This window comes from Muscardinus avellanarius, assembly GCF_963383645.1.
Source record: "Muscardinus avellanarius genome assembly, chromosome: 5".
Classification (NCBI taxonomy): Eukaryota; Metazoa; Chordata; class Mammalia; order Rodentia; family Gliridae; genus Muscardinus; species Muscardinus avellanarius.
Genome location: NC_137790.1, coordinates 139,706,929 through 139,718,467, shown reverse-complemented (window position 1 = coordinate 139,718,467; position 11,539 = coordinate 139,706,929). Strand labels below are relative to the sequence as shown.

The window sequence follows — 11,539 nt, the reverse complement described above, 5'->3', positions numbered from 1 at the left end:
TACACCCCCAGCCCTGTTTTAGACTTTCTTTGGAAACAGGGTCTCAGTAAGTTGCAGAGGCTGGAGGCGAACCTGCGATCCTCCCGTCTCAGCCTCCTGAGTACTAGGATTACGGCTTGCCCTCCACGCCTGGCTTCTACCCTCCTGAGCCCAGTGCTTTTAGATTCCACATACAAATGGGATCCTGTGGAATTCATCTCTCTGCGCCTGGCTTATCTCACTCGGTGTCTCCCAGGTCCATCATGCTGTTGCAGTGACAGGATTTCCTCCTTCTAAAAAGGCTGAATCACGAGGACCACGGTTTCTTCACCCACGTGTCCCTGGGTGGGTACGTGGGTTGACTCCCTGTCTGTGCTGCAGTGAACACGAGCGCCAGCCTCTGCCTCCGCACACTCCTTTCCTCTGGAGTAGTGAGGTTTCTGAATCCAATCAGGAGCATCGTTGGCTTAAGAGTCAGAAGAGACACAGCAGCGGGTGCAGTGTCTGACCCTAGACAGAACCCTGAGCGCGCTCTAGCACCTCGTCTGTGGCTGGGGCCACCAGGGGTGGTCCCTGGCACTCCTGCAGGACTTCAGGGCTGGCCCCTTGTTTATTATACCCAGGTATGAGACACACGGGGATGTGTGGTGCTAAGACAGGAGGAACATTGGATTCATCTGGCAATGCTTAGGACAGGAAAGACCAGGTGGCTTCCAAAATGACAGACAGCTCTGAGTTGACGGTGAGGGTCCCCTTTGGAGACTCGATTATCAGAGGAGACAGTAACAGTGAGGGCCCCGGATGCGCAGAGGTATGGGTGTGCCCGTCAACCCAAGTCAGCCCCTTGGAGCAGAGCTGGAGCTGCCATGTGCGGGGTCACCGTGGAGAGGAGACCCAGGCCCAGAGCAGAAGCCCAGGGCTCACATGGGCTTAAACCTGCCAGTGTGTGCCTGAAGTTCAGCGCACCACGGTGAGCGCACCGGCCAAAGGTACAGCCTGGCCAAGGTGGACAGCCCGGGCGGGCGCACTTGGACCTGGACCAGTCTCTGCCTCTACACCTCTAACCACAGAGCTTTGGTAGGCGGCTGCATCTGGGTCCCAGCCACGAGCCCCAACTTCACCATCAACTTAGAGGGAAAGACTCCAGGGCCACAGCCATGCCGGCCCAATGGGGACTGGAGGAAAGGGGGACCACGCCCTGGGACCCGGGAGGGCCTGGTAAGGAGGCTGGTAGGGATCCGAAGATGGTCAGCCCATTTCCCATGCTTGTGAATTCTTGGGGCGTGCAGAACAGTCATTACAGATACTGTCTCTCAATGTGGGCTTGTCTGCCATTTTCTTTTTCTATTTATTTATTTATTTATTGCAGTACTGGAGATTGAACCCAGGGGCATTCTACCTTTTGAGCTATACCCCCAGCCCTATTTTTATTATTTATTTATTTATTTGCTGGGGGTGGGACCCAGGGGCATTCTACTCCCAAGCTACACCCCCAGCCCTATTTTTAATCCTTTATTTTGAAACAGCATCTCACTGAGTTGCAAAGGGCCTAAGTAGCTGACGCTGTCCAAGAACCACAATCCTCCTGTCTCAGCCTCCCGAACGCTAGGATTATAAGCGTGGGCCACTATGCCTGGCTTTTTTTTTTTTTTTAATAGGAAGGGCATCACCGAGTTGCTGAGGCTGGCATCAAACCTGCAATCCTTCCGTCTCAGCCTCCCAAGTACTGGGATTACAAGCATGTGCCGCCATGTCTGGCTTAAGTCTTTTTGACAAAGAGTACTAGTATGTAACTATATAATTAACAAGCACATCTATTTATGTCTGTTTCTACAGTTCCCACAAAGCGCCTTCCACTCCGCCCCAATTCCATATTTCCCCCTTCCCACTCAGTAGGAGCCTGGGTTTACATCAACAGCGATATATTTACTCATTTGCCCTATTCCACACAAAAAGAAGTCTCAGAATTCCTACACCCATACTTTTGTGGAAAACCTACTTTCTAAGTAGAGCTCAAGATTTACTTAACCGTATTTTTAAAAAACAATCCGTAGGCCGGGCGTGGTGGCGCACCCTTGTAATCCCCGCGCTTGGGAGGCAGAGACAGGAGGATCGCGCAGGTCGAAGCCAGCCACGCGCGCTGGCTTAGGAGACCCTGTTTCCAAATAAAAATGTAAAAAATAGGTCTGGGAGTGTAGCCCGGAGGTAGAAGGGCTTCCAGGAACCCCAGTACCACCAAAACAACAACAACAACAACAACAACAACAAAAAACGATCCGTGGTTGCCTGCTAAAGGCCTCTTCTAGTTCATTTCACAGTCTTTCTTTTTTCTTTTTACAGTACTGGGGATGGAACCCAGGAGCATTCTACCTCCGAGCTACGCCCCAGCCCTATTTTTTATTCTTTATTTTGAAACAGGGTCTCACTGAGTTGCAGAGGGCCTCACTAAGGAGCTGAGGCTGTCCCTGAACTGTGATCCTCCCGTCTCAGCCTCCCGAATGCTGGGATGACAAGTGTGCGCCGGCCACCACGCTGGGCTCATTCCACCGTCTTGAAGCACGCATTATTCTGGAAGCACCTATCCTATGCCAAGTTACCACTGGCTGAGAACCCACTAGGAGCCACACCCCGGGATTTCCCCTCATTTCCCAGACTCCTTCCTGAGAGACAAACCAGCTGTCTAGGGGCCAGAGCATACCCACGGGACCTCCTGCTCCAGTACTTGCAACGACTCCCACGGCTGCTTTTTTAGCACCAGATCTCATCTGACTTCCCCTCCCCAGGACGGAGCAGGGTCTGGCTGACTCCCAGGCCACGCTCGCACCTCACTCTAGGCTTCAGCCTGGCGCCGCCTGCCGTGCCCCCGTGCCCGCCCCAAGAGGCACCCCAGGCTCTTCTGCAGCAGAGCCTCCAGCTGGCAGCTGCTAGGACCCAGGGGGCTGGCGCCAGGCCCGGCCCCTCCCTGGCCGGCCACCTCGGAGTGACAGCCCGTCCCATCTCCGGCCTAGAGGCCGAGCTGGCTGGAGCCGGGCGGCGGCGGCGGCGGCGGCGGGGCGGGGAGACCGCGGCCGGCCCCGCAGTCCCGGCCGCCGCCGGGGGTCGGCCTGCGCGGCCAGGGCGATGGGACTCCTCCGGGGGCCGCGGGCGCCCTCCCGCTCCGCAGGTGCGTCCTGAGCCCGGGATGGCCAAAGCCTCGCGGCTGCACGCCGAGCCCGGGGCCGCGGCGCCCGGCTCGCTGGGGCTGGGGCTGGCGCTGCTGGTGGAGGTGGGCGCGCTGCTGGGCAACGGCGCGCTGCTGCTGGTGCTGCTGCGCACGCCCGGCCTGCGGCACGCGCTCTACCTGGCGCACCTGTGCGTCGTGGGGCTGCTGGCGGCCGCCTCCATCGTGCCGCTGGCGCTGCTGGCCGCGCCGCCCGGGCTGGGCCGCGTGCGCCTGGGCCCCGCGGGCTGCGGCGCGGCGCGCTTCCTCTCGGCGGCGCTGCTGCCCGCCGGCTCGCTGGGCGCCGCGGCGCTGGGGCTGGCGCGCTGCCGCCTCATCGTGCACCCGCTGCGGCCCCGCGCGCGGCCGCCGCCCGGCCGGGTGCTGGCGGCGCTGTGGGCGGCCGCCGCGCTGCTGGGCGCGCTGGCCCTGCTCGGGCCGCCGGCCGCGCCGCCGCGCTGCTCGGTGCTGGCGGGCGGGCTGGGGCCGTTCCGGCCGCTCTGGGCGCTGCTGGCCTGCGCGCTGCCCGCCGCGCTGCTGCTGGCCGCCTACGGCAGCGTCTTCGTGGTGGCGCGGCGCGCCGCCCGGCGCCCGCCCCGGCCGCGCTCCGGCCCGCCGGACGGCCGCCCGGCCCCGCCGCCGCCGCCGCCGCCGCCGCCGCCGCCGCCGCCGCGCCTGCCCGGGGCCAGGGCGGCGCTGGCCCCCGCGCTGGCCGTCGGCCAGGCCGCCGCCTGCTGGCTGCCCTACGGCTGCGCGTGCCTGGCGCCCGCGGCCCGCGCGGCCGAGGCGGAGACGGCCGTCACCTGGGCGGCCTACTCGGCCTTCGCCGTGCACCCCTTCCTCCACGGCCTGCTGCAGCGCCCGGTGCGCGCGGCGCTGGCGCGCCTGACCCGCCGCGCGCCCCCGCCGCCCGCCTGGCACCCCCGGGCGCTGCTGCGGCGCTTCCGGGGCCCCCCCGCGGCCACGGGGCGGGCCGGCGAGCCGGCAGGGGGCAGGGGCCCGCTGGAGGCCACCTGAGCGCCCCGCGGAGCCGCGGTGGGACTGGAGGGGCCACGGGCGGCACGGGTGCCCGGCCTGGACGGGGCTCGGACCCCGAGAAAGGGCGCGTGCCTGCAGTCTGGCAAGGCCCAGCTCTGGGCTCCGGGCGCAAGGCTGCGATGGCCTCCCTGCCTGAGGGCTCAGCTGTCCCGTGTGCACTCTGCACCACTTCCAAGGCTTTTCCAGCAGAGGCAGTGTGTGAAACCAGAGCTTACCCCCAGACCCGGGAGGAGAAGGCGCAGTGTCACAGAGGAAAGGCCTGACCGGGGCCAAGCACCCGGGGCCTGGGTGACAGCCACAGCAGAGGAACCCGTGGGGAGCCGCTCAGAAGGACCTCCCTGACCCTGACACCAGGAACAGGCTGCACAGAGCTCCTGACACTCTCCCGTCGGCTCCTAAGAGGCCCAGGAAACAACTGGACCGATGGGTGCTACAAGCAAGAGGCTGGACGACAGGACTCCCCGCCGGCCCCCGCTGGGCTCCTGAAAACCCAGCACTGACACTGGAGGAGCCGCGGATCCGCAGATGGGGTGGGGGCCCTGGGGTTCCACTGCACCTGTTTTCTAGAGACGCTAAGCCACCCCAACATCAGTGTCTCACAGCTCTCTGGTCGCTGAGAATATTTATTCAAAAACAGGGATTGAAAAAACTGTACAGAGTGTCTGCTGCTGAGAACCGGGCCCCTGTCCCCAGGCCGCTCCCCAGCCACGGGCAGCGGCCTCTTTGGGTTGCCCCCCCCCCAGGACAAGCCCAGCCAGACTGTTCCAGTCAAAAGGGGGTGCTAGGAAGCAGCGGGGACTTGCAGGGAGGGGCAGAGAAGCGCCCCAGCCACCCCAGCCCTCCTCCTCACTCCCCACAGGGCAGGCCAGGGAGCCCTAAGGGACAGAGAGCGCCGAGTGACCCGCCCACGGTGGGCGCCCAGGGTGCAGGGATGCCCCGAGCTGCTTCCAGCGTCCAAGCACGGAGCTGGAGGCGGGGCCTGCCCTGGGGTTGCCGCGGCCCCCAGAACCCTGGGTCAGAAACTGCCCCTCTCTGAGAGGAGGGCACCTCCGGAGACCAGGCAGGGAGGGGGCATCCATGCGTCTGGCGTTAGCGCGGCGTGTGGCCCGGGTGGCGTCTCTGCGGCAGGCAGGACGCAGAGGCGGCCCCCGCCCGGCCTCGCGGCCTCAGTAGGGGGAGAATTTCTGCCGCTCGGCTTTCTTGCTTCCATTGGCCGCTGCCATTTTGGCAGTGTAGGCCGCCAAGCCCGGCGGTGGCCCTGGGGAAGCGGGCGGTAGAGCCAAGAAGGGCACGGGCTTGAGGCCGATGAAGTTGGAGAGGGAGATGGCATAGGGCGTGCCCAGCAGGCCTGGGGGAGCCGCGGGCAGGGCCGTCAGGGGCGGCGAGAAGGGGGCGGGCAGGTCTGCGGGGGCCGAGCCGGGCGTCCCCCCAGAGGTAGACTTGGCCGTCTCTAGACTGGAGAGAGGGGCAGAGGGGAGATAAAGCATGAGGACGGGCGAGGAGAGAGGCGGGGAGGAGAGAGCAGGGCATGGCCGGTGCCTAGGGACGGAGCACAAGCAGATACAGTATGGGGTGACAGGTGAAACGGGCACCAAAGACGACGCAGACAGAGAAGATGAGGGGTGACGGGCAGGACCACAGGGACACGGGTGGGAGTTAGGGGACACGGGGGCCAGTCCAGAGAGAGAAGGGGGCCGCACCGGCCGCCCGGGAGCCCCCCACCGCGCAGCCCAGGCTCACCAGGCAGTGATGAGGTACTGGGCCAGGGCGATGGAGACCGGCGAGCCCGTGATGGTCACGTGCCTCTCGCCAGCGCCCTCCGCTTGGTTCCCGATCTTGATGTGGGCCCCTGACATCTGCCGGATCTCACTGATCTTGCTGCCCTGGCGCCCGATCACGCAGCCAATCAGCTACAGGGGAGGCAGGAGTGAGCCAGCGACGAGGGCCAGACTCCCGGGGCCCCCACCCGTGCTCCAGCTACCCATCGCCTGCTCACGTCGTTGGGAACCAAGAACTCCTGCGAGCTGGTCTGCGAGCCGGGATCCAGTCCTGAGGTGGGAGGCGGGAGAGGGGTTGAATGTGGTCCTCATCTCTCTGCCCCCCGCACATGCATCCCAAGGGGACCGTCCAGACATCCTTCCTCCTGCAGAGGCCGCTTACCTGGCACCACACTGGGCGAGGCAAAGGGGACCGCATGGCCCGAGAGCTGCTGGAGCTTGGTGACCTGCGCCAAAGAGGGACGGAGGTCAGAGGAAGTCTGGTTCAGGAAGGGGCGCCTTGAGCTAGGGGGTCACTAACCTCAGCGGGGGTCACGGCTCCATACTGACCCTGGACAGAGAAGCCCTGTGGAGACAAAGTAGGTAAAGAGAGGGTCACTGTGACAAGTGGGGCACTCTGGCCAGGACAGAGCCCCCCTCTTCTCAGACCCCCGATTCCTTCTCTTTCCTCCTCCATCTGGGACCCCCTTTCTCCAATAATGCCCCTCCCACGTTTCCCTTACCTGGTTGGCAGAGAGAAGGACAGTACCTAGGGAGAGGCTCGGGTGATAGGGGATAGTGGCTCCTTTGGGTGGGGACTGGAAGGCACAAATGGGGAGACTCCATCAGGACCCTTTCAAGCCCCCCGAGCCGCCCCAGGTACCCAGCAGTCTCAAGCCTCCCCATGACCCCCAGTAAGTGCATCCCAACCCCATGGAGCTTAGATCCATCCCCAGAGCCCCACCGTGCCCCACCAGTGTCATGGGCACAGGGCTGGGTTCCCCCGGAGCTCACCTCCTGCCCCCACCCCGCCCCAGGGAGTCACCTCCAGGATAACGGCGCAGATCTGCCGTATACACAGGATGATGGCGTCGGGCACCCCCGACACCGTGACCGCGCGCTCTGTGGAGTTGGGAAGCAGGTCTCCCGCCACCTGCACCTGGGCACCTGTGGTCTACCAACAGAAAGAAAACAGGAGCTGCCCCTGGTTATTCCCAATGCCCAGAGCTCCCCAGGCATCAGCCCGCTTCCCCTCCCGCTGGCTGCCGGAGCTGGGCAGTCCCCCTCCCTCACCTCCCGGATCTCTTTGATCTTGGTGCCAGCCTTCCCAATCAGCGAGCCGCACTGGCTGGCAGGGATGACGAGGCGCAGGGTCACCGGAGGCTTGGAGACGCTGCCGCCATTGGCGGGAGCAGCGCACAGGTCCTGGGACGGCGAGATGGGGGGTTGGCCACGCACACCCTGCTACCCTCCCACTCCCCTTCAAGGCCCTTCCTACAGAGGGATAAGGAGCGCACCCCTCCACCAGTCCTCCTCTGGTGAACACTGAGCTAGCCTCCCCTCCCACCCGTCGCCACTGACTACCAGAGTAGGAGTCAAGTTCCTCCCGGGGACCCTTCTTAGATCCCAACCCCGCCAGCCACAGACCTCGTCCAACTTGAAAGCAATCATGGAAACCGCGTGGAAGACGGCCGCCGTGGACCCGGTGATGGTGGTGATGCGTTCAGGGCAGGAGCCCTCGGAGATGGTGATGCGGGCGCTGCTCTGTGGAGACAGGACGAGTCTGGGCAGTGGTGCTGGGATCTGTCTGCTAGACCCGCTCACAGGGCCCCAGCCGAGGTGGAAACCCCCCTGGGAGGTGCTCATGGCCAGCCCGGGTGAAGGGGTTCCAAAGTGGGTGGGCCGGGGTCTCCCCTCCCCTCCACATCAGATGCCCTGTGCTCCCACCCCAAGCTTCATCCTTACCTGCTCCCGGATTCGCTTTACGGTCTCCCCCTTCTGCGGGAGACAAAGGAGATTTACTCTTAGTTGGAGTGGCCACTGTCTCCCCTCCAGGCTGAGGCCTTAGACACAGCACAAAACCAGGCACCTACCTTCCCAATGATGCTGCCCACTTCCTGCAAAGAAAGCGAGAAGCGGGTCTGGTGGGTACCAACTCCCAGGGCGGCTCCTCCCTCCCCGGGCAGGGCTTCCACAGAGGCCAGGGCTCCTGTGGTCCACCTGCGCTGGCGTCTCTGGCGCCCCATGCCCGTGGCCACGCCCGCTCACCTTCCCGTGCATCAGCATCCGCAGCGTGAGGGTGATGCTAAGCTCTGGCTCCTCCTCCAGCCCCGCATCTGAGCCGCTCATCCTGCCAGGCGGGGCTGGGGCCGCAGCGGCCTGGGAGTGGGTCCACACTGGGGCCTGGCGGGCTCTGGCACAGGGAGTGGAGAAGGGGTTACCAAGGGCCCAGCTTCACCTGCCCTGCTCTTCCATGGGGACCCCAGGGCCAGGCGAGTCCCAGAGAAGAGAGACCGCATGGACCTGGTTTTCCAAATGCCCCCTGACCAGTGTGCTTCTGTGCATCTTACTAGCTGCAAAACAGGTCACTTAACCCTCCAGACCTCAACTTCCCCATCTGCAAAAGAAAGATGAATTTCTACCCCCAATTAAAGAATTAAAAGAAGATGAGCACACACATCTCGTCTCCCTGTGCGTCCTCCCTCCTCTCCTACGATACAGGAAGGAGCTGGGGTGGAACTCAGCAGAACACTTGCTGAGCACGCAAGAGGCCCCGAGCTACATCCCCGGCACCATTAAGAAAAAAAAGAAGAAACTGCCAGGTGTGGTGGCACACGCCTGTGATCCCAGGGCTCGGGAGGTTGAGACAGGAGGATCATGGGTTCAACGCCAGCCTCGGACACTTAGCAAGACCCTATCTCCAAATTAAAAAAAAAAATAAAATAAAATTGGGCTGAAGGTAGAGTTCAGAGGTAGAATTCCCCTGGGTCTCATCCCCAGCATCACACACACACACACACACACACACACACACACACACACACGGAGGAGAAAGAATTAACCAGGAGTCCTATAGGAATCTAGAGAGGCCAGCCTCCTTCCTGACCTCTTGAAAGAGCAGGGCTGGGGCCAGCTGGGGTGCGGGCTCTGGGGTTTACTCTGTGGGGTTTCCCGTCCTTCCCTGTGTGCTGGGACTGGCCCTGGGCTGGAGGTGGGAAGCAGGCAGGCTGGCCACATTCTCCGCCCGGAAGGCATTCCGCACTGGGCTCTTGGGTCCCAGTCACCTCCCCCACAAAACCAGGAGGACGCATTTCCTTGAGACTGGGTAATGGGTAAGAAAAGGCATTTGGTGAGCTGCAGGAATGTCGAGGATTTACTGACAAGGCAGGGCCTGAGATTAGCGGCCGGGATTAGCTCGGCCGCCAACCCTCCCACCCGACCCCTTTCTGTGCCCCAATTTAATCCTGAACCTTCATCCTGCCCAGAAATCCTTCCGCAGTGCCTGTCTTACTGGGAACCAAAGCTCACAGGAGGAAAGGGAGCAGGAGCAAAGCCCTAACGCTGTGAACTCCTGCCCAGGAAGGCGTGGGATACCTGGGCGGCCTCTGGGCACCTCCCTCCATGATGCCCTGCTGGCATCCTGACATGAGGGCCCAGGGCATGGGGCTCTAACAACCTTTTCTGAAGTCTCTTTGCTTGTCAGAGCTTGGAGATGGAGTGGGAAGGGGGCTCCCAGCCTGAGCCAGCCACTGTCTGGCTCAGGCATCCCTGCCCCTCTACCCACTTCCCCCAGCACCTACTCCTCCTTCCAGCAGAGCCCTGGTGCGCCGCAGGCTCCCCAGAGGGAAGATACCAGCAGTGGGTGCGGGCAGCGTGCTCCCTGGGCACCCTGGCCAACCTCACGCTGGCTGCCCTTGCCAGACATTCGCCTGGCTGCCTGCACTTCCCCCATCAAAGCGCTGTGGTGACGCCTGCTTGCTGACTCTCCGGGCGGCCAGGCCCCGGAGCCCCTTGGAGCAGGAGCCAGCACTGTTACCTTGGCTTCTACTTCTGTCCCCAGGGCTCAGATCTGTGCCGCACCTAAGAGGTATTCAAACGTCCAGGGCGAGCAGAGATGAACTCACTGCCCAGAGAACCTGCTACCCACAGAGGGTCCGTACCCAAGGTCACAGAGCAGGGGCGGCGGCCTCGGGGGCTGCTCCCTTCGGGTCTGCTAGCCCCCTTCCTGGAGGGTGGCCCTGCAGAGGTAGGGTCTGGGCTGTGGCTGTCCCAGGGACCCCTGCTTGGCGAGCAGATGCGGGTCCTGTTTGGAAAACACTGACCAGATCCAGCGTGAAGCTCCAGAATTGGGGGGGGAGCGGCACGGAGAGCCCTCTGGACGGTAAGCAGGGGAAAGTCTGACTCTAAGAGACCCTCAAGGTCTTTAGGAAAGAGACTCCCTCGCCTAGTCTCCCCATGACGCTCCCAGGGCCAGTGATAAGCAGCCCCTTCCACACGGCTGGCTCCCCTGCTTTCCCTGGGCCCTGGGGGTGACTGGGCTCCAGGCTGGTGGGTCTTGGGTCTCTGCTGGGCCACCCACATGGCAGCCACACATCACGCCACACTGACCTCCAGCTCACCTCCGAGGGTGCCCAGCCCCCTCTGGTCAGCAGGGCTCCCTGGCAGAACACGGCCGACTCAGGCCAGGCTCTGGCCTCCGGCGTTTCCTCCTGCTCCTGCTCCCAGAGGGCCCCCTCCCCAGACCCGGTGCCCACGTCTTCTGTCCCTGGCTCCCTGCCACTCGGGCTGGAGGGGTGTGTGTGGGGGGGTGACAGCTGTGTAAGCGATGGTGGCTGCTCCTTCCTGCCCCTCCCCCCCAGCTGTCTCTCTCCCATGACAGCTGCCCAATCAAAGGGCTGGGGGCTTAGCCAGCTCCCCCCACACGCAGGGATCAAGTGTCCACCCTGGCTTTGTTCAGGACTGAGAACAATCCTGGGGAGGGGAGGGCTGCTGGGGCCCTGCGACTCCAGTGGACCGGCCCACCCCTTGGGGGATTCCCTGGGCTCTGGGCCTGTCTGGACCAGCTTAGGGCCTGAGGACCCACCTGGGCTGGGGAGAAGAGGGGGGCCCAGTCTGCAGCTTCACCTCAATCCCATATCCCCAGCAGCCCGCCCAGCACTCCCGGCTCCCCGCCCAGCAGCTTTCTTCTATCCCCACTCCCAGGGTAGCCATGCAGGCCACACCCAGGGATGCTCAGCGCAGATGAGAAGGGCAGGAAGGTGGATTCTGGGCTCGCGGGTCAGCACAAAGGGATCCTGACGCCCCAGCCACCCCTGCCCCTAGGACGCTCACTCGCACCCATTAGCCAGGCTTCCACAAAAACGGTTCCTCTCCTGGACCCAGGGCCCAGCCTCACCCTCCGGATGGCCAGTCAGACCCAGTTTTGGGGGGAGGAGGAGGGGGCCCATAGGGGAGCAGCCTGGGCCGACAAACTCCTACCTCCGGTTCCTATATTCAGGTCTGTCACATAGATAAAGTTGCAGGCAAGAAAGAGACGCTCAGAAGGGGAGTTCTGAAATCGGTACCA

The 11,539-nt window shown here is 63.3% G+C and overlaps 2 protein-coding genes across 3 annotated transcripts; one reads left to right on the top strand and one right to left on the bottom strand.

The window, feature by feature from the left end:
* Positions 1 to 845: 845 nt before the first annotated feature.
* On the top strand, positions 846 to 4,195 carry GPR62 (G protein-coupled receptor 62; the record flags this gene model as incomplete). Its single annotated transcript, XM_080696627.1, has 3 exons — positions 846 to 949; positions 1,050 to 1,197; positions 2,732 to 4,195. The coding sequence occupies 3 exons, from the start codon at positions 846 to 848 to the stop codon at positions 4,193 to 4,195; spliced, it is 1,716 nt and encodes a 571-aa protein (XP_080552753.1).
* A 1,187-nt stretch (positions 4,196 to 5,382) lies between these two features.
* PCBP4 (poly(rC) binding protein 4) lies at positions 5,383 to 8,322 on the bottom strand (the record flags this gene model as incomplete). 2 transcript variants are annotated; one of them, XM_080695640.1, is made up of 12 exons in its annotated part: positions 5,383 to 5,671; positions 5,957 to 6,126; positions 6,213 to 6,265; positions 6,377 to 6,440; positions 6,515 to 6,559; positions 6,717 to 6,791; positions 7,019 to 7,147; positions 7,267 to 7,398; positions 7,621 to 7,737; positions 7,939 to 7,971; positions 8,067 to 8,090; positions 8,242 to 8,322. In XM_080695640.1, the coding sequence occupies 12 exons, from the start codon at positions 8,320 to 8,322 to the stop codon at positions 5,383 to 5,385; spliced, it is 1,212 nt and encodes a 403-aa protein (XP_080551766.1). The 2 variants fall into 2 exon arrangements, with proteins under 2 accessions (XP_080551766.1, XP_080551767.1); XM_080695641.1 differs by lacking the exon at positions 7,019 to 7,147.
* Between the last annotated feature and the right edge of the window lie 3,217 nt (positions 8,323 to 11,539).